The sequence below is a fragment of the Apis cerana genome, linkage group LG13, assembly GCF_029169275.1.
Source record: "Apis cerana isolate GH-2021 linkage group LG13, AcerK_1.0, whole genome shotgun sequence".
Classification (NCBI taxonomy): Eukaryota; Metazoa; Arthropoda; class Insecta; order Hymenoptera; family Apidae; genus Apis; species Apis cerana.
In genome coordinates this window covers 4,501,533-4,522,057 of record NC_083864.1, presented here as the reverse complement: position 1 = coordinate 4,522,057, position 20,525 = coordinate 4,501,533, and the positions used below count along the sequence as shown (strand labels likewise).

The following is a 20,525-nucleotide window of genomic DNA, read 5'->3' as shown; positions in this document are numbered from 1 at the left end:
GAGTTAAATATATTGTATTTACTTATCTTTTACAATAAAAGATTACATCTTTTTAATTATTTATTGAAAAAGATTTTTCAAACAATTTAAAAAGAAAAATTATTATAGATTATGATAGTGATTTTCGTTTTCAAGTTTCATCTTCAAATATACCTAACCCAGAATATTCGAGAATAGATGGCACTACTTGCTTATGAACATCCGTTATGGACAACAAAATGGTCGTGTAGTTTTGACGACAAAGAAACGTAAGTTTGTAAGTTTATAAGTCTTTTCGTTATAACTGTTTTAAACGTAAAGTCCAAGTTTCTTGGAACAAAATGACTGCAATACCTGGTACTGTGGCCTTTGATGAATACGGTCGGCCTTTTATTATTCTTCGTAACCAGGAAAAGCAAAAACGCCTAACCGGTATTGATGCCATCAAGGTATTTTTATATTATTTAAATAATTTTTTTTTTTCATTTCAATTATAAAAGTAATAAAAAAATTTTCTTGATATTTTCTCATGATTTTATTGAACTAAAAGAATTAAAAATTTTTGTTAACGATTAATTAAACTGACCACGTGAAACGGCAATGGCGACATTATTTTAAGCTTGGCAGTTTATTCTGAAACAGCAGAAATATTGTAAAAAATGTAATCTGAATTAATAATATTACATATATTTAAAAATTGTATTTTATAATTATTATTATAATTTTTTTTCATAAATTTAATATTTCAATAAGTTAAAGAATTAAATAAATTTCATTGATAATGATTTTTATCCATATATGGATATGAGAATATATGGATATGGATATATGGATCTATGAAATAAGTTCAGTAAAATCTTGAAATTTATTCAATAATATTATCCTCATAAGTTTTATATAAAATATTAATAACATCTTTAATAAATGTTGAATACTTGCAGTCACATATTTTAGCAGCTCGTGATGTAGCCAATATTTTGAAAACTTCATTAGGTCCTAAGGGCCTTGATAAACTAATGGTTAGTTCTGATGGTGATGTTACTGTAACAAATGATGGAGCAACAATTTTAAAAAATATGGATGTGGATCATGAAATTGCAAAATTAATGGTTCAATTGTCTCAATCCCAAGATGATGAGATTGGAGATGGTACTACTGGTGTAGTTGTATTAGCGGGTGCTCTCTTAGAACAAGCAGAGCAACTGCTAGATAAAGGAATTCATCCAATTAGAATAGCAGATGGTTTTGAAATGGCAGCAAAATGTGCAACGGATCATTTAAAAATGATTGTACATGATTTTGAAGGTAGTCCAGACAATCTGGAACCTTACATAAAAATTGCAATGACCAGTCTTGGTTCCAAAATGTAAGAAAAACATTTTATTATTATTTAAGTTTAATTTATGGACAAGGAAAAGTAATTGGTTCTCTGTTTGTTTTAGCATCAACAAATGTCACAGACAAATGGCAGAAATAGCTGTAAATGCTGTATTTGCAGTTTTAGATCCTGTTGCACGTGATGTAAATTTTGAATTAATAAAAATAGAAGGAAAAGTTGGAGGCAGATTGGAAGATACAGTCCTTGTTCGTGGTGTTGTCATTGATAAAGATTTCAGCCATCCTCAAATGCCTAAGGTATAATTAGTTGCAAAAATAACATGTATTGATTTGAAAAGTTATTTCATCTTGCCTGATGATGAGAAAGAGAACAGAGAAGGGTGAAAATTCAAATAAATTTTTTAGCTTACTTGTTTTGGGGACTTTAAATTGTTTCTTCAGTTATATTTTGTTAACTTTTGAAAAAATAAAAGTCTCTGTTCAAGTAACTATTGAATAATTTGATTTTTACAGTGGCTTCAATGATCAAAAGATTATGAGAGCTGAAGGCATTTTTTCTTTTTTTCTTTTTTTAATGAAATATTCTATTGGATATATAAAATTTTTAATAAATAATGGTTTGTTATATTTCAGAGGTTGGAAAATGTTAAATTAGCTATTTTAACATGCCCATTTGAACCTCCCAAACCAAAAACTAAGCATAAGTTGGATGTCACTTCAGTTGATGATTATAGAGCATTACGTGAATATGAACAAGAAAAATTTATTGAAATGGTGAAAAGGGTTAAAAATGCTGGTGCAACACTTGCCATTTGTCAGTGGGGATTTGATGATGAAGCTAATCATCTTCTTCTTCAGAATGAATTACCTGCTGTTAGATGGGTTGGTGGCCCAGAAATCGAAGTAAGTTTTACTTTTATATTTCATTTATATTTGCCCAATGATGATAAAATCCAATGAAAGAGGATAAAAGTCAAGATAATAAACTAATTTAATTTTTCGTAATTTAATTTTTTCATATCATTAGTATTATTTGTAATTGTAAGAATAAATATAAAATTTTCTTATATATATATTAGTTAATTATCTTCTTTTTATCATAACTCTAATGACCAATAGATTATGAGATCTGAGGGCTTAATTTCTTTATTAAAAAAAAAATCGTAAAATAATACTAAATTCTTTCAGTTAATAGCTATCGCTACGGGTGGACGTATTGTTCCTCGCTTTGAAGAATTGACACCAGAGAAACTTGGTCATGCAGGCGTCGTTAGAGAATTAACATTTGGTACTACTAAAGATCGAATGCTTGTTATTGAAGAATGTAAAAATTCTCGAGCAGTTACCATATTTATCCGTGGTGGAAATAAAATGGTAATTAATTTTCAGAATTCTTATAAAAATAATGAAAGCAAGGAGAATTTCAATGATATTCAGATATATCTAATTGACCAGACACCTTGCAAGAATAAAACATTATGACATTTATTTTGTTGTTCAATTTAAATCAATTTAATTGAACTTTTTTCTTTAATGTTACATTTTTTTACTCTATCGTTTTTATTTGTTCAATATAAATATATCAATTTATGAATTTTTTTATTTATATTTTTAGATTATTGAAGAAGCAAAACGAGCTATTCATGATGCATTGTGTACGGTTCGTAATGTAATTAAAAATCAGAAAATTTTATACGGAGGAGGTGCTGCCGAAATTTCTTGTGCTTTGGCATGCGCAGATAAAGCTAATAAAATCAGTACTTTGGAACAATATGCATTCCGTGCATTTGCCGAAGCTTTAGATGCTGTGCCTATGGCACTTGCTGAAAATTCTGGCCTTTCACCTGTAAATACTTTAGCTGATATTAAAGCAGCACAAATAGCTGAAAGCAATTCTGCTTTTGGTGTAGATTGCTTAAATCGCGGCACTTATGGTACGTATTGAACTTGCAATCATTTTTCGTTATAATATGTAGAAATAAATAATTATTTATTTTTTCAGATATGCGAGCACAAAATGTTATCGAAACATTGACGAGTAAAACACAACAGATTTTATTAGCTACACAATTGGTCAAGATGATTCTTAAAATTGATGACATACGTTCACCTAGTGATGCCGGCGATGCTGCCTAAAGAAATTGCATATTTTTTATTCCAATATTATTGGATTTTTCAATATTTCACCTTCCTTGCTTCTTCCAAGCTTCATTCACATTTCTAATTGATGTATTAAATTTAATTAACATTTTATCGTCGGTATAAAAATGAAAAATATTTATGTAACAGCATTGTGATACGAAATAAATAATTTTACTTTCGTCAAAATTTATTTCTTTTTTTTTTTAATTTCCTTGTTATTAGTAATATATACAACATGTTAATTAAATAGTAGGACATCAATGTTTTTCATCAACGTTCGTTTTTATTTTCATTGTAGGAACAAATAAATTTGTCACATCGAGTCAAGGTATAATTGTGTAGACAGATGTTTTTTTCTGTACAATTCGGGTTATAGGAATTTCGTTAGAAATTATTCCATAGAATATATTTGTGAAACGTAAATACAGATCGATTAACGTAAGAAACAGAATTTAGTTACGTTCTACTAATAAAATGGCACAAAATACAATTGTTTGCACATTTATAAATTATATTATAACAACATTATATATCTCTATCTTTTCTCCTTCTTCTATATTGCCCCCAGTCTATGGAAATAGACTTCGTAGGCAGATTTCCTCGTATCACAAAATATACAATCTATCCCAACATAACTTTATATCTTGCCTTTCCTTTTTTACATAATAACTTTTACATCTTCCATAAATTTCTTTTCTTACATACATAAAGTTCGTGCTTGGAGTTGCAATATTTTACTATAATAATAACTTTTGATAGACTAACAATACCGAGAAACAACACATTTCTTAAACATTTTTAATCTTGATAACAACGTTTCTGTACTTTATAATACAGAATTCGGCACTTCGTTTCATCGTTTATATTTGCATTCGTATATCTCACTATTCTTGTTTACCGTACGTCTAATATTTTTATCCAATTCACATGTTATATAAATTGCAAGCTCCAGCAGAGCCTTATATCAAACACCGTTTTTAAATCTTGACGTACAATCTTTATATAATATTAACGAAAATTGTCAGAACGAAATTTTTAATTTAATATTTTTATAGGGAAGAATAGGAATAATGTTTCATAAAATACAAATTACACGAGTAAAAAAAAATATATAAAATGTATCGATGACTCTTCTCGATGCGTTATCTAATTTGACAAAAGTAATATAAGCCCTTATCTGTTTCTTTTTTTCTTCCTTTTTTTTCTTTTTTTTTTCTTTTTTTTTTTTTAATAAATAGGCTATTATTTATTAGGTTGTTACTCAACTAAAAGTTATATGCACAATAGGGTCTCTCTAATTTTTTCCATTTCTATTTTCTATTAAACTTTTTTGAGCATGGGTAAATGAAGTACTTCCGGTATTTCAATATCTTCTAATCGAATATCTGATGGATTGAATGGAAATCTTACTGGATACGAATACATAAGATCCATTAACAGCTAAAAAATATTTCCAATCATTATTATATATATTAATGTAATTAATAAATTGGAGAATATTTAAGATAAAATTCACACTTACTTGTTCGTTGTTCTCACCACGTTCGCTCAATTTAGCCTGTACTTTTTTAATGAACGAAACTGGCACACGCGTTTCAAAATCGTCAGCGGGTGTATACAAATTTAAAATTTTTACTATTTGATTCGCAGTTAATTTGTTGCACATTTCACATACGGAATTTACGTCATCATCTGTTTTACGAGCTTGTAAAAGCTGTGCTGCTTGTACAATAGGCTGAAGGGCTTCAGATGCTGGTTCTAATCTTCGATCTCTTGCCCATTGTTCCAAATGACTTAAATTATATCTATAAAATCAAGTAAGAATGGTAAAGTAATTATGTTAAATGAATATATATATATAACAAACTTTTACAAACCTTATTTGCATGCCCTTTGTCCAGTGACAAAGTTCATTCCTCAAAAGCAAATTATTCAGAGCACTAGCACACATGAAATAAAACAGTTGTTTGAAAAGTTGTATAACGATCTCAGAATCAACACCATGATATTGAAGAGTTTTATACACTGAAGTAAGTTCATCGAGAAGTTTGTTAAGCTTTTGTTGGGTTGATTCTGGCTCTTCTCCCATAGAAGATGACCTGGGTCTACCAAGTTTATTAGAATTCAAGCCAGATATGGCTTCGTGTTCGAGAAGAGCGGGGACTGTTAAAGCCTGAATTCTTTCTTTAAGATTTGTTATAATATTATTGAAAATCCAGAGTGCTACATTGCTTAACACAACCCTGTATTCGCTTAGATCGAAATTTCTAAGACACTGTTCATTCTGTCTTGGAGTATTCTCAATTTGGAAAGGTTTGTCTCCGGAATATTGTTTCATACTATGTAACAATCTTAAAGTATTACTGAACCAGAGCACACTGGAATCAAAGTCTTCACGTTTCTTAACTACACGTTTTACGGCATTGAGGTAGCCTGTTAACAGCAATCTCACTTTTTCATCATCGTTTATACAGTCTGTATGTCTTATACACATGAAAAGAATATAGGCTGGCAAACCAGGAAGCAACGTCACCGCAACTCTAGGTTTTAAATCTAGAAAGAATGAAAATGCTTTGAAAAATGCTGGTAGCATCTAAAATATAAAAAAATTAATTGAATTTACCGATAACAAGGTGACGTATTATTACGTTAATATCTTCTCTTCTAAACTCGAACATGCCCTCATAATCTCTCTCTTTCTTTCGAATTACTGGCAAATTACTTCCATTATCTGCCGTTCCATTGCCAGTAGATATTATTGAGGAATCATTTACAGATTCTGTAGTATCTGGTACTATAAAACAAATATTACATATTTATTGTTCAAGTGATTAATTTATTTGAAGTTTAATATCAAAAATAAGACTGAAAATGTGCATAAATTGAAATAATTGAAGGATAAAATAAAAAATACATATAAAAATTATTTTTGATCATGAACAATACAAAATTTATGTAAATGATAAGAGCTAAGGTGAGTTATGGTTCGCAAAATTCGATGAAAATAAACATTCGACCACTCACTCACCGGAGCCCCTTAATATACAAGAGCGATCTTTATGTTCCTTAGCATCATCTCCCTCATCTTTGAAAGCATTTAAATATTGCATAATTTTAATACTACATTTTATTGAATTATTTCTTATTATACGTAATATTTTTTTTTAAAGTATTAAAACAAAATAAATTTGTTTGGTTGTTAAATAATCTATACTTACAGCCTGCATCTTTCAAACGTTTTGTAAGTATTTTGCATCGTCTCTTAAACTTTCTACATTCTTCGGCCATTTTATCATATTTTTCTTGTAATCCCTATATGAAATATTAATTAGTATTAGTACTTATTAAACATTTTATTGATGTTTTATTTTAAATAATATTATAAATAATATTTACCAAGTTTTCAGATGTCAGCCTGGCAATTTCGTGTTGCATGTATGCCTCAGTCTGAGTCTGTGGTGATTTACTCAAATTTACAGAAAGTAATTTTTGTTGTTTCTCGATTTCTTCTTGCAATCTATCAATTTCTGCTCGCCATTCATCTCTCTGTAATCTCCATCCTTTCTCTTTCATTTGAAGTTCGTCTTCTAATTGCCTTTAAATAGACATATAAAGAATCATTTTTAAAAGATCAATTTTAATTGAAAAGAACTGAAAAAACTAGCACTATATCATAATAAATGAATAACGTATTAGCAATAAATATTATTTAATGCATTAATAATAAATTTTGCTGATTTATCCCGAAATTATGAATCGTATAAAGATCGCTAAATGGATCACTGATTAATCACGGCAAAATATCTGCTCAACTCACTCTCTCGAGGCCATTGTTTTAAGTCTACTGAAAATTGAATTGCATGCACAAACGACAAAACACTATTAGGTGCTTTTCTTCCGTGAAAAGAAAAATTAGATAGTTTGAGAAATCTCAAATTACCTATTAATTTTTTTCTGCGCTTCGAAAGCGAGTACTAATTCTCCATCTTCGTTTATTATGTCCACGTCACGACCATAATTTGAACCTAAGCTCTTCATTCTTCGTGTATTATCTGCCAGTACGCTACGCAATTGAATGCATTCTTCCCGCCTTCTTTCAAGCTCTTCTTGAAGTGCATCGAATTGTCCTAAAATAAAAATTACTCGTCGTATTTCTTTTTTTCTTTTTTACTTAATTTATATTTCCAAAAATAATATATGATCAAAAACAAAATAAATAATAAATAAACAAATAAAATGAAAGAGCAAAAAAAAAACAAATTTTTCCATAAACTTTTTATTGCTTTTATACGTTATAAATAATTAAACATGGAGAGAGGTAATAAAGTATAATATGAAACTTTTATTATTAAGGTGAGAGTTGTGCTTTTTTTTTATTAACATTGATATGCATACGAAGTATATGGATAACAAGAAAAACAAAAGCAAAATTTATAAAGATGCAATATATTTAAACATCACCATATAAACCAAGCTTTGTGGTTAATACAGTGGAAAATAGAAAAGCCACAATGGAAAAATAAAACGGACAAAAATATTATACATTAAAGATAGATTAAATAAACACAAATGAAAAAAAGAAAGCAAATTACAGTAATCGATAAATCATATAATGGATAAACTCTTTAGCTATATAAATTAATAAGTTACCCATGAGATTCTGCTGCGCTCCTGTTACACCCGCTGAAGTCATACTTTTTCTCAGCGAACCTAAATCTTTCTTTAATTGAGCATTTTCCATTTCCAATTCTTGAAGCTAACAAAAATCAAAAAATATTTATTTCAATATCGTAATTGGCGCTTGCGATCTATTAAGCACAAAATTAAAATTACCTTAAATGTATCTTGCATCCTCGAAGTTTCTTCAGGACTATCACGTTCTAAATCTTCTACCATCCTGATTAATCTTCCTTTTTCTTTTTCAACGTCCTTCAATTTTTGTTGTAATTTTAAGACCAGTCCAATATCTACCGGTGCATGTGTCGGTCCATTTGTTTCGGAGGGTGATTTATTCATTTGAACTTCTCCATCGGGAGGACTGTCTGATCTTTGTTGATTCCAATCGATCGTTTCCAATCGTGAATAAGGAGCCGAAGAAGAAGCGGTAGATCTTACTGATCCGTAACCCAAATCCTTGGAAAAATAATATAACATTGAAACGTTAAAACATGGAAATAAAATAAATCTCGATAAAAATATAATAAAAATAATTTTACAATGTTTTGATCATCTTGTGGAAGCTCAGTAGATACAATTTGTCCACTGCTGCTGGAAGCATTACTAAGAGAACGAGAATGTGCAGGAACATGCATAGCAAGTTTCTGCTCTAACATTTCCGCATGTTGTTCCAATTCGTGATATTCCTTCAATAATTTTTGATAAGCGCCACGATCCTGATCCTGATCCAGCAGGAGAAGATCTTTTTCTTGTTCTAAACGATGCTTCAAGTCTTCCTCAACACCACGTTGATTGTTCTTCAACTTTTCAGTAGCTATCGACAATTCTTTTCGTAACTTTTCAATCTCATTTTGAAGCTCTATATTTTGTTGTTCTTTTTCTTGGACATTTCTCTCTTTGTCCTATACAAAAATAAAATAAAATAAAAGTTTAGATTCTTTTTTTATACAATTTTTCTAAAAGATTTTCCAACAAAATACCTGTAATATATCCATCTTTTCATCTCTTTCAACTTTTACTATATTCTTTATTTTTTCTAATTCTTTTTCCTTCTCTACCAATATAACGTTTAATTTCTTATTTTCCATATCTACGGATTTCAATCCTTCGAGTTTATGTTTCAAATCTATCATTTCGTTCTGAAGATTTTTCAGTACATGATTCTCCTTCGTCTAAAAAAACGAACAGATCCAAATATTTCATTTCAAACATCAAGATACCGATATATATATATATTTAAATTCTTAAATAACGAATAATCAAAACATACAAGTTCAGTGATCTTTTCCTGTAACGTCATGATCTTCTTCTCCAATCCCTTATTGAGAGATTTCACGTGTTCCACGCTTCTCGCTTCAGCCTTCAGTCTCTTGAACACTTTCTTCGCCAAATACCTTCGTACGTAAGACTGAACGATAATAATATTCCTCAATTTCTTCTTGCACGCCATCCTTATAAGATATCCCCTGGCGAATCTTTGAATTACAATTGCGGCGGCATTGTCCTTCATCCGTTCGTACTTTTCTCGCGCCATTTTTCCTCTCCCGTATATCTGAATACCAAGAATTGTGCGCTTTATCTGAAGGTATCGGCGCCTCTTCAGCCAACCTTTGACGCGAGCTTGAATTTTTATCGCGGCCCTTTCTTCCCTCACAGCTTGAGCTTTCTGCCTCGCGATGTAACCCCTTCCGTACCTTTGAAGACCGAGCACAGCACGTCGAATCTTCTTATACCTGCTACGACAGATCAGGCCGCGTACCGTTTTCTGGATCATGATACAAGCATCTCGCTGTCGCTCCGCCCGTAATTTTTCTAAATAAGCCACTTGGCCAGCGCGAAAAAGAACCTTCGTCTTGCCGAATTTAAATTTATCATCGTCCTTGATGTACCTGAAGAATGAAGAAATTTCATTTATTTCGATTAAAATCGAAGAGGGAGAGGAATAAATCTATGGAATTGAAAGTGACAAACCTTGCCAATATGCGACGGGACGTCTCTTTGAGATCGTCACGTCGTATATCCTTGAATTTGCACAGGCATCTATATCTGAGAAAGAATTCGTTATACGTTCTTTGACTGGGGAAACCAGCCGCGGATATTCTAATTGTCTCTAGAACTCCGCAAGCTCGTAATTGTTGCACAGCGCGGACTGGATTGTATTCAAAAGCTTCCTTGGAATCGTTCGGCTTGATGCAGCGCACGTAGTGCGGCGTGGTCGCGTTCAACGTCGACATCAACATGTTTAACGAGTCGCGGAATTGCGAGCCCACCTGAAAATTTCGTGCAAATTTTATATCGTTAATTGATTAAAATTTGTCGCGGGAGAGATTTGCAATTGAAATTCTCTCTCTTTCTCTCTATATATCCTCGTTAAACTTACCGTCTTTTTATTTTGCTTAGGCGTGCTTAATACCGGCTTTTGAGCGGATACTTTTACTCTCACGTTCGGCACTACAAGCTTCGGGTCCTCATCGCTGAACAATTTCTTCAATAATTTATTCTGAAAGAATACGAGGAAAATGTAAAAGAAACATGTTCCAACAATTTCTCTTCGTAAAAGTCATTATGCATTTTACGTACATCTCCGTTTCGCAGTACGTCGACCTGTTCCTCGATAACGGTGTCTCTGTTTTTCTCTAAAAAACCAGTCGCTTCGTATTGCACGCGATCGGCAAAATGATGAATCAAGAAAGAGGAAGTGCCGAATCGTGGTTTCTCAAAGTGTTTCGACTTTCCACACTTGGAGTACAGTTTCTCCGCCCACGAATTATCCGAGCCTTTTGGCATCTGCGTATATATAATAATTGACGATTATGGAGACGCGTTAGAAAATAGCGAGAGATCATCGGAGAAATTATTTTACCCTGCACTCTTCGTCCAACAGATCAAGGATGCCCAGTTTCGTTTCGATAAGATCGATACAGGGTTGATTGTCATAGAAGTCTATGAAAGTCCATTCGATCTCCTCCCTAAAATATTCCTCCTGCTCCAACTTGAACACGTGCTGATTGAACTGTTGTTGCAACTTCTCGTTCGCGTAATTTATACAGAATTGTTCGAACGAATTGATCTCGAACGTCTCGAAACCGTAAATATCGAGAACACCGATGAAACATTGGGGTTTGTTCTGGGATTGGAGGGAATTATTGATACCGGTTACGATCCAGTTGAACAATTCCGCGTAGATATGCTTGGCCAGTGCGTCTCTGGCACCGATCGCTTGTTCCACGTTCATCGGTTTCAAAAACACTTCCCTCATCGACACGATTTTTCTATGGCACAGCCATTTCCTCATCGCGTTCACATCGGTGCCCAATAACTCGCACATCGTTAAAAGATGTTTGTCCGCAGGCTAAAAAAGAAGAAGAAGAAGAAGAAAAGACTATAATAAGTTGCGTACAAGTTGTCAATAGAATGTCCAGAATAAGACACAATCGATATTTACGTGAATATAACTGGTCTCGGTGTCATTTTCGTTGTTCAACGTTGTTTGGTTATCGCAATTCCCTATATTTACGTTCCCTAAATGTATTATAGCCGCTAAAATACGAAGCATGTCGTCCTGTTGTTTGGACGAAAATCCAAGCATGGTGAGGGCGGTTATCGTCTCGTCGAAACACACCAAGTCATCCACGCCATCGATAAAAGGATTATTTCCTTGATTCAGATAGTGGAATTTATTCTGGTGGCCTAAATGCAAGTGTGGAAGCCGCGCAGCGGCCGCGCACATTTGATAAAATATATGATAATTCCTTTCCTCGTGCGTCTACAAATTAATCTACATTTCACCATTCCATTCCAATTCGCCAATATCGATCGTACGTATTAATCGGCATACCTGAAACACGACTCTTGACTTTTCCAGCAGATACGTTCTCATACTGGCCCCGGTGATGTGATAGTACTTGTTAAATTGAATCTCGATGAACTTGCCGAATCTCGAGGAGTTATCGTTTCTCGTCGTCTTCGCATTGCCGATGGCTTCCATGATCGGCAAAGAGGCAAGAACCTTCTTTTCCACTTGAGTTTCGGTCGTGGAACCACCGACAGTGGCGAAATATCGCATCGTATACTTCGCAGACACGGTTTTCCCGGCCCCGGACTCTCCGGAAACGATGATGGATTGATCGTGACCTTCCCTGCGCAAATTTATCACGCAACTCTCTTACAAATCTTCAACAATCACACCGCCATTTATACATCTAACAGCGGAAAATTCGCTTCGAACCTTTCCAATTTCGTGTAAGCTTCCTCTGCGACGGCGAATATGTGGGGCTCCAAATCGCCCATCGCCTGCCCCCTGTACGCCCATATCGTGTCGTTCCCGTAGATCGGCAGTTCGTTGTAAGGGTTGAAAGCGACCAGAACGATACCGCAATACGTGTAAATACAGTGCCGCTGGAAACGTATCTGAAGATTGTAGAGGACAGCTGGCTCGTGAAGGAACGACAACGACGTCAAATTGTTCTCCCCTATGAGTATATCGGGGTTCCTCAACGGTGGCAAATCGGTATCCGATTTTATCTCCAAGATTTTCGTTTGACTCGACTCGTCCGTACGAACTTTTAAACTTGGCTGATTTAATTTATAATCCTCCAAGAGCACTGCGCCTTCCCAAACTTTTTCCGGATGTGGTATCCATACTCTACCACCCTGGAGAACATACAATTTTTTTCTCTTTTGAATTATATTCATTTTTTCTTTTTCTTTTTTTCATTCTCATTGAGGTCAAGTAATTATACATCAACGAGGATACCTCGCAAATTGTTATGCCGATATAAAAGTTTGAAAAATACTATCATCGTCGGTTTCATAGCTTAAGTTTTACGGTTTAACAAGGAAGCATCGCCTCGAGATATGGATCCAAGTAGGTAAATTTTTCTTTCTCTTTCCTTTTCTTTTTCGAGCTCGTGCGAGTTAATTACTTAGCGTCTAATTTCCCTTCTTTTCAAAAGATGACCTGTTTTTCCTTCCCGCGAGTAGTACGTATGAAAATGAGGTCGGTAATATGGCATATCGATTTCGACGCCGAATGCGCCAAATCGGGATTGGTTATCGCGTTAAAACTGTCATTATCGCGAACGAGCTCTTTCGTAATAATAAAAAAAAAGGCGAAAGTAATAATTATGAAATTATTATGATAGGTAAAAAAAAAAAAAAAAAGAAAAAGAAATATTTCAAAAGGCGACGTGAAATATTTCAAGAGGCGAATACGATCTTTTTTTTTCTTTCCAAAAGATGAAGAAATATATGTAACGGTATTGGAAGGAACGTGGTTCACGAACGTGTCTCAAGATTATACAAATGAGAGACAAAATGTACTGTTATCGAGCAAAGTGTAAAGACAGAAAAAGGATTACGTGATCTGAAAAAATATTAAGCAACGGTATACAGTTCACTGCCTTCTTGAACTTCCTTGTATTTTTTTAACATTGTAATTGAAAGCTACTTCGAAGTGTCCATCAAAGACGACAAAATGTTTTATATCACAGAACAGTGATCCGAATCTCTGAATCAATTATTATGCTCGTAAAGAAAAAGTAATCGTGAACAATTAGATCTCGCGTGTCGATCATTTATTTGAAAAATTGAAAGAAAAGATTGAAAAAAAAAGGAGACAGATAAAAAAGATTCTAGGAAATTTAATACAAGTAAATTAAAAATTGCATCGATATTTTAATTAAGAATAATTTACAATATAATATTTCAGCGTAAGCTATCTCTATCAAAAAGCTATCATAAAGCCAATAATTACAACTTTCTCAACAACAAATTGGAATACTTTTTCTTCCATGAAATTATTAACCGAACGATTAACCTCGAAATTGTGAATATCACCGTATTTAGATGTTCAACCGTAAAACGTGCGCTATAATTTAACAATGAATACTAATGCTACGCGTTTAATATAATTATTTTATTTTTCCGTTTTTGAGGTTAGTCGATTGCTGACATTGCAATCTTAAATTACACAATTTTTCGAATTAACCTCGTTAAACGAATCTTCGCGACGAATCGACGAATAAAGCAACATTTTAACATCTACGAATATTAATAATCCGCAACATACGAATCAGAAATCAGAACGAAGAAGATTCGAAAACGTTTATGCATTTGTAACGTTGGACGATGTTATCGAAAGGAAAACATTGATCGATAAAATTGATCGATTAATCCTCTTCGCCATCTCAACGTGTATTCACACATATTTTAGAAATCCACTCCACTGTTTGCTTTTCGAAGAGTGAGCGGCCGATGATTCGCAAAAAGATCCTATCACTTTAATCCCAAATAAATTCTATCCTTTCTCTTCGAATAAACGTTCGATTCGGTTGACTTCGTTCGAGCGTATCAACAATTCCCATGCTTTCTACGTTACGTACCAAATAACGATTACTCTCAGAAGTGTTTTACTCGCGTAAAGGAAAAAGAAAAAGTAAAATCCTGCCGGGTTCCCACGCAGCTTGTTGTTAATTGAAAAGGTGGACGGAATAAGAGCGAACTGCACGCGGTTGAATCGCTAAATTCGAAGATGAGAATACACTTTCCTCTCTCTTTTTTCGAATTAATTAGTGTTCCCTCAACCTCCACTTCTCTCACACAGTTCTCCGTAAATTATGTAACTCCGTAATTAGATAGGCAAATCATGAATATTTCGTGTCTGCTGCTTCATTAATATCTTTCTTTTTTTCTTTTTCTATATCAAAAAATATATCGATAGAATTCGCGAAAAAATACAAAGAGTAGTGGTGCGGTGTCGTATTGCACAGGGAAGCTTTGGCGCCTGTAAATGCAGCACTCTATTCGCATGTTGTGTCTGAACTTTGCCAACCGTCTACTGATCTATGGCTTCTGTCGCGTTCCATCTACGATTCCTTTCAATATTCGTAGCAAATTATTATCGTATATTGTAAAAAAAAAAAAAAAAAAAAAGAAAAATATCTTGGAAATCGTTCATCATATTAACGATGAATTAAAAAAAATAACGAAACGTATTTAATCGTAACAACGATCCAAAGAATGATTTATTCCATTGTTATTTATTTATTTATTTATTTCGAATTTATATAAAATCAAAAATCCAACACTACTTCGATCGAATTTATAATATTCATGTAAATGAAGAAAACGAAAGATAAAGGCCCATAATCTTATCTACTGCGGCAAAACCACTCCAGGATGAATCATTTCGCGAGTACTCCCACAAAATATTATATAAACAGATATAACGATCATGGAAAGGGAATTCATCGAATTGAAAACGTGAAAGAATCTGTTGCACGCGCATCTCGAATTGTTCTGTTCGTTTATTGATCAAAATGAAAGCTAAGGACACGGCTGAAACCTTTCTCTTGAAATTAAGACCGTAACGTAATAAAGTAACACAATTGGTATAAACATGCGTTGGTAATGCATATATGCTTAAAATTGCAACGCGTCGTATTCCCTCCAGCCTTGGTTCCCAACATAATTTATGATCGCACGTATTCGTTTGTTCGACATGCTTCGTGTAACTACTTTGCCATCATTTTTAATATAACATTTGCCGATGCTTGCCCTTTAACTATCTGTGCCATGTGTATAAAACAAAAATGAACTTTAACATTTCATCAAACTCCAAAGTGAAAAGTAGTAAATTTCAGTTAAAAAAAGATACGAATGCAAATATCAAATATTATTTTTCCAATCCCCTATCATCCGTTTAACTTTTCAATTTAACGTTAATAACGATAATAATAATGGTTTTCGAGCGAAAATAGATAAAAAAAAAGAAAGGAAAAAGGGAAAAAAGATTTGGGGGAAAATGATTGGCCATGATTCCGTTGCCAAGGCTTAACGTTATTACGGCTCGAGCAGTGAATTCAAAGTGCATTTAGAGCATCATGCTACACTTGGAAACCGCTTGACGTCGCGTCGTGTTTGTCGTTGTAAGATCGATCGTCGTAGCTCCTGAGAAAGGTGCCGGGTTCTCCGTTATTGAGAATAACCGGGTCAAGTTTCCCGCCCACGTATATTTTTTACCACGTGCACACGTTTAAATCGGCATCCCCCCATCGTGTCACATGTGCACCAAAAGTAGTTTCCCTTTCAATCGACACAACACGATTTATTTATATCCATTGTCCACTTATTTTTCAAATTTCCCTCCACGACAAAATCAATTATCAAGCGTATACAGCGCGAAGGAAAAGGTGGAGTTGCTATGGACGTAAATCCAGATGAATGGAGGTTTCCGTCGGGCTAAGTTTACAAGCGTGAGAACACGAGCTTATGCATACTTTCATCCTCATTGAGTAAGATAGAGATGCCTTCGTGGGAGATTGCTATGAGGAGAATCTTCCTTTTCTTTCTTTCTTTTTTTTTTTCCTTTTTACGGAGACTGCACAAAGGACAATCGTACAACATCGCGTTTGAACCAACCGCGATTAAATTACCGTCTGTGTCGAGATCGTCCGTCCTGGAAATTAAAGTTCATTAAAATCGAAACAGCAACGTCACGTGGCATTTTTTTAAAACCGTAAGAATGGTCGAGGAGGAGAAAGGCGCGTGGAACGATGATGAAAAATATTCCCTTCAAATCGTAACATCCGGAATAACTCGTCGGCCGATTGACGACGACGGCGAAAAATCTCGAAAGAAATCCTCCTTGACCTTTCAGGATAAAATCTCAAACGCTAAATGGAATTTACGACAAGTAACCTCCGCCGTTTCCTCGTGACGGCGCAAACGAGAAGAAGCGAGGAGAACGACCTATTCCAAGACGTCTTTGCTTTTCTGTGTCCCGAGAGAAAGGGAACTGCTTGCTCGTAAGCGAAGTCTAGCGATCACGTTCTTCGAACTGATCGTGCGAGCAACAGTTTCGAATGGGGTTAGCTTACCTTTAAATGTAAAGGTGCGATCGGGGCTACGGATTCGTGTTTCAATCCATTGCATAATGTAATTTCGTTATTTCCTTGTGCCTCGAAACCGGCTAGAATAATATCTGGACGACGGGTCTATTTTATTACGGGTTCGCCTGTCACGTATACGGACTCTGTATGTTTCGAAACTGGTTCATAAAAAATTTTTATTACGCGATTCGTATTATATAAGCGATTATCGAAAAGAATTACCATTGCAGAACGTTGACAAAAAAGCTGCGTTCGTTTACGATTTTGTATTTTTCGATTCCCGGCCATAAAATTCGTAAAGGATGACTAAATCAATACAAGCGTTGCAAGCGATAGCTGTCCCTGACTTTTAGAAATAACACTGTACAGATGTAATACCCGTTAACCATTACGGGTATATTTTATTCCACGTTTATTCTACTTTTAGTAAATAGTGTCATTAAAGAAGCAATATCGTTTGAGAAACGACAAAAATTGCTATACGACCTCGGACAAACCCTCGTAGTTCACTTGACCAAGGCAATAAATCAGCCAAGATGGAGAGCCACGGTACGACCTTAAAGGGGCAGGTTCGAGTTGGATTAAACTCTCCTTCTCGTCGACAAGGTATATTCTCGCGATATTCCTTTTACATTCGTGTATTTTCCACGCAACGTTCTCACAATACGATGTAATATTTTCGAACAATATTATCAACCGAGTTGAAGTATCGTATCTTAATCTTCATTCTTTTTTTTTTATTCCGTTTTCAGATTATATTTGAAAGATTATATTTCAACTTCGTGAAAATTTCAATGATTCGATATCAGAGAATCGTAATTTTAATAGATTAACGTATTAGACTTCGGTATTTCATGTTTAGAGATATCGAATGGTTTGACGCAATAAGTGTCATTGTCAAGAAACACTTCATTTATACACAATAATTGTTATCGTGGTCGTCAACCTACTTGTGATCGCAGCACCTGGTTTTAAAGTGAAATTTAGGTCTTGAGCCTCCAACCATCCGCACGACAATTATTGATTTTTGTTTTGAAAAGAAGTTCGTTTAGATTTTAAACATGTTCGTCCCCTGTATTCTCTGATTGCTTTCCGTTATGAGTCAGAATTACAACTGACATGTGATTTAAATAGAAGAGGATTTTCACCTCTTCTTGTAAACATGAAAGTATAGTCAAAGACTTGAAGACACTGGTGTAAAAATCCAAAGAAATGAATATCTTCTGTGAAAGTGGCTAAGCATAGTTTGGGAAAGATACCTTTGCTCGAATCAATGATGTATACTATCTTTGAATTAATTGAAGCGATATATTGTCTATCCTATAATTTTCTCAAATAATTAATAATTTCTCGATTAATTTTGTACATTGTGCATCAGCGATGGAAAAAAAAAAAAAGAAAATTATCTTCAGTTTTCAAAAATAAATCTAATCCTTCGTTTCAAAATTTAACGACGTGCTTTAAAGTTTTCTGAACGTAAAAATCGATATTGCGTTTACGCGTAAATTCATATAAATTTAAACAGAAATATAATAATGTAATAAACAAATTGAAAATCATGACCAATTCACTCGTGTCAGCTGTTTATTCGAAAATAAGAATCAATACTGTAATTTGAATAAAAAAAAAAAAAAGAATGAAAGTATTTGCTTCTTTTAAAACCTTGATAACTTCAAGGAAGAATTTCACATATGTTTATACAAACGTATTCTACTACACGTATTTACCCAAGAAATTCTGTTTCTTTGTTTGACGACAGCAAATTCTTTCTCTCGGAATTTCAAAAAGAATATGCAAATATCAGGATGAACTCTGCACAATGATACAAAATTATATCTTCGTAATGAACATCTTCAAACATCTACATTTGAGATTATAATTTTTTCTATAATTTGACAATGACGTAACAAATTTTCATTTTTTTAAAAGAATAGATCTGACTTACGATATTTACACAAATCCAAGGTAAAATAATATTTCTTGCGCTGTTCAATGGAAACCCTTCACTTCTAACTTTTTAAAAGAAATTTCACGAAATGGCAATTCGAAATGTCAACAGGCAAACTGGTCGCAATGTTGCTAAACTAGTTGCCATCGCAGAACTGGATCGGAGTAAATATCTGCGATGGTCTAAACTGGTTCGTACCTTCACGTATAACTCCCTCGTAGTCATCGTTGTTGGTCCAGGTGCTCACCTGGGTCAGGTCAGGTACAAGCGAGAAAAGCAGCACCCACAGGCACACACGATTTCACTCACACACGCACACTTAGCACAGATAAGAATACCTACGACATTTGTCGTCCAATTAAAAGTTATACGCGCACTATAAGCACAGTGATTTTCCTTCGACTGTACGATACATTTTGATGTCACCTGAGGTGCGGTCACGGCATGTTTCTGTTTTTATTTTTTCCTTCTTATTCTCTGCTCCTCTCTTCCTTTGGCTTGATTTCGTTCAGAAATCCTAACGAAAATCAACGTATCACCGATACAACAACGAGACTCGCGAACACTGTTTTAATAGTTTTCAATTCTACGATATCGTCCCTATCGTTTTTTAAATTTTTCCGTACAAATCATCGACAATGGACCAATAGAAAATGAATTTTCGCGAAGGCCGTACTTCCACGTAAACGTCGCACGACGGCACTGCCACCAGCTGGTTCGTTATCGGGTTTAGATTCGGCGCCCCTCTACGTCACCTTGCACGACAACTATCCTTCGGCTCTCGAGCTGAGTAACCTTTTCTTTCCTTGTTTTTTACATATGTATTATCTTTTGGCATCTCTCTTTAACGATCAATATTCGACTTTAACGCCATCTCGCAGACAAATCGAGATACCGGATGCGAATTTGTTTATCTTATATCGGTAAATTATGTATTATATTTCTATAAATATATAACATGTTAAGTTTATTTATTTTTTATTATTATTTAGAAATAAATTTTAAAACAAATGAAATTAAAATTAAAAAAAATATATTAAAATATTTATGCAGTGATTTTTATTAGTTTATAAACAATTACTAATTAGCTCCTTCGATAAGTTATCGGTAGATAAAGAATCATTAATAATATTTTCATTGTTTTTGAAAAATATTTATATTTAACGTTTGTTTTCAATATTCGTATTTAAAAATGTAGCATAAAAATAAATTGTAAAAATTTTGTTTCAAATATTTTATAGAAATATCATAAATTTATATCCTAAACTATCCAATACAATAAAATAAAAATTTCTATTTATATTCGAAGAAAAACAAATTGAAAATACTATTAATTTAAAATTACACGTAAAATTACACGTTCGCAGCCAATCAGCTCATATTATTTAGTATATAATTTATAATAATATAATGGATAGTATAACTATACAATCATATGATTATGAATTGTATATCAAATAATAATGATTGCCCAGGTCTCACCCCGTGGAGGTTGCTGCGTATTGGAGACCTATCCCTAGCCACGTCCCATCCACCCTCCTTTTACAAAA

General features: G+C 33.7%; 2 protein-coding genes across 6 annotated transcripts; one reads left to right on the top strand and one right to left on the bottom strand.

The window, feature by feature from the left end:
• The first annotated feature begins 182 nt into the window (after positions 1–182).
• Positions 183–3,645, top strand: LOC107998835 (T-complex protein 1 subunit epsilon). Its single transcript, XM_017058336.2, has 7 exons — positions 183–428; positions 921–1,345; positions 1,422–1,614; positions 1,951–2,220; positions 2,506–2,691; positions 2,933–3,251; positions 3,320–3,645. Exons 1-7 carry the CDS (start codon positions 321–323, stop codon positions 3,451–3,453), a joined length of 1,635 nt encoding a protein of 544 aa, XP_016913825.1. The 5' UTR covers positions 183–320; the 3' UTR covers positions 3,454–3,645.
• A 77-nt stretch (positions 3,646–3,722) lies between these two features.
• Positions 3,723–20,473, bottom strand: LOC107998834 (unconventional myosin-Va). 5 transcript variants are annotated; one of them, XM_062083682.1, is made up of 22 exons: positions 19,174–20,473; positions 12,365–12,789; positions 11,975–12,275; positions 11,582–11,902; positions 11,000–11,488; positions 10,717–10,923; positions 10,517–10,636; positions 10,108–10,406; positions 9,407–10,025; positions 9,117–9,308; positions 8,676–9,038; positions 8,293–8,592; positions 8,110–8,215; positions 7,400–7,586; positions 7,277–7,303; positions 6,856–7,054; positions 6,678–6,771; positions 6,488–6,544; positions 6,083–6,253; positions 5,337–6,012; positions 4,982–5,264; positions 3,723–4,899 (listed from the first exon to the last, which is right to left on the bottom strand). In XM_062083682.1, exons 1-22 carry the CDS (start codon positions 19,198–19,200, stop codon positions 4,780–4,782), a joined length of 5,583 nt encoding a protein of 1,860 aa, XP_061939666.1. In that variant the 5' UTR covers positions 19,201–20,473; the 3' UTR covers positions 3,723–4,779. The 5 variants fall into 5 exon arrangements, with proteins under 5 accessions (XP_061939666.1, XP_061939667.1, XP_061939668.1 ...); XM_062083683.1 differs by having other exon boundaries at positions 7,277–7,300; positions 19,174–19,849; XM_062083684.1 differs by lacking the exon at positions 6,488–6,544 and having other exon boundaries at positions 19,174–19,846.
• Positions 20,474–20,525: the final 52 nt, after the last annotated feature.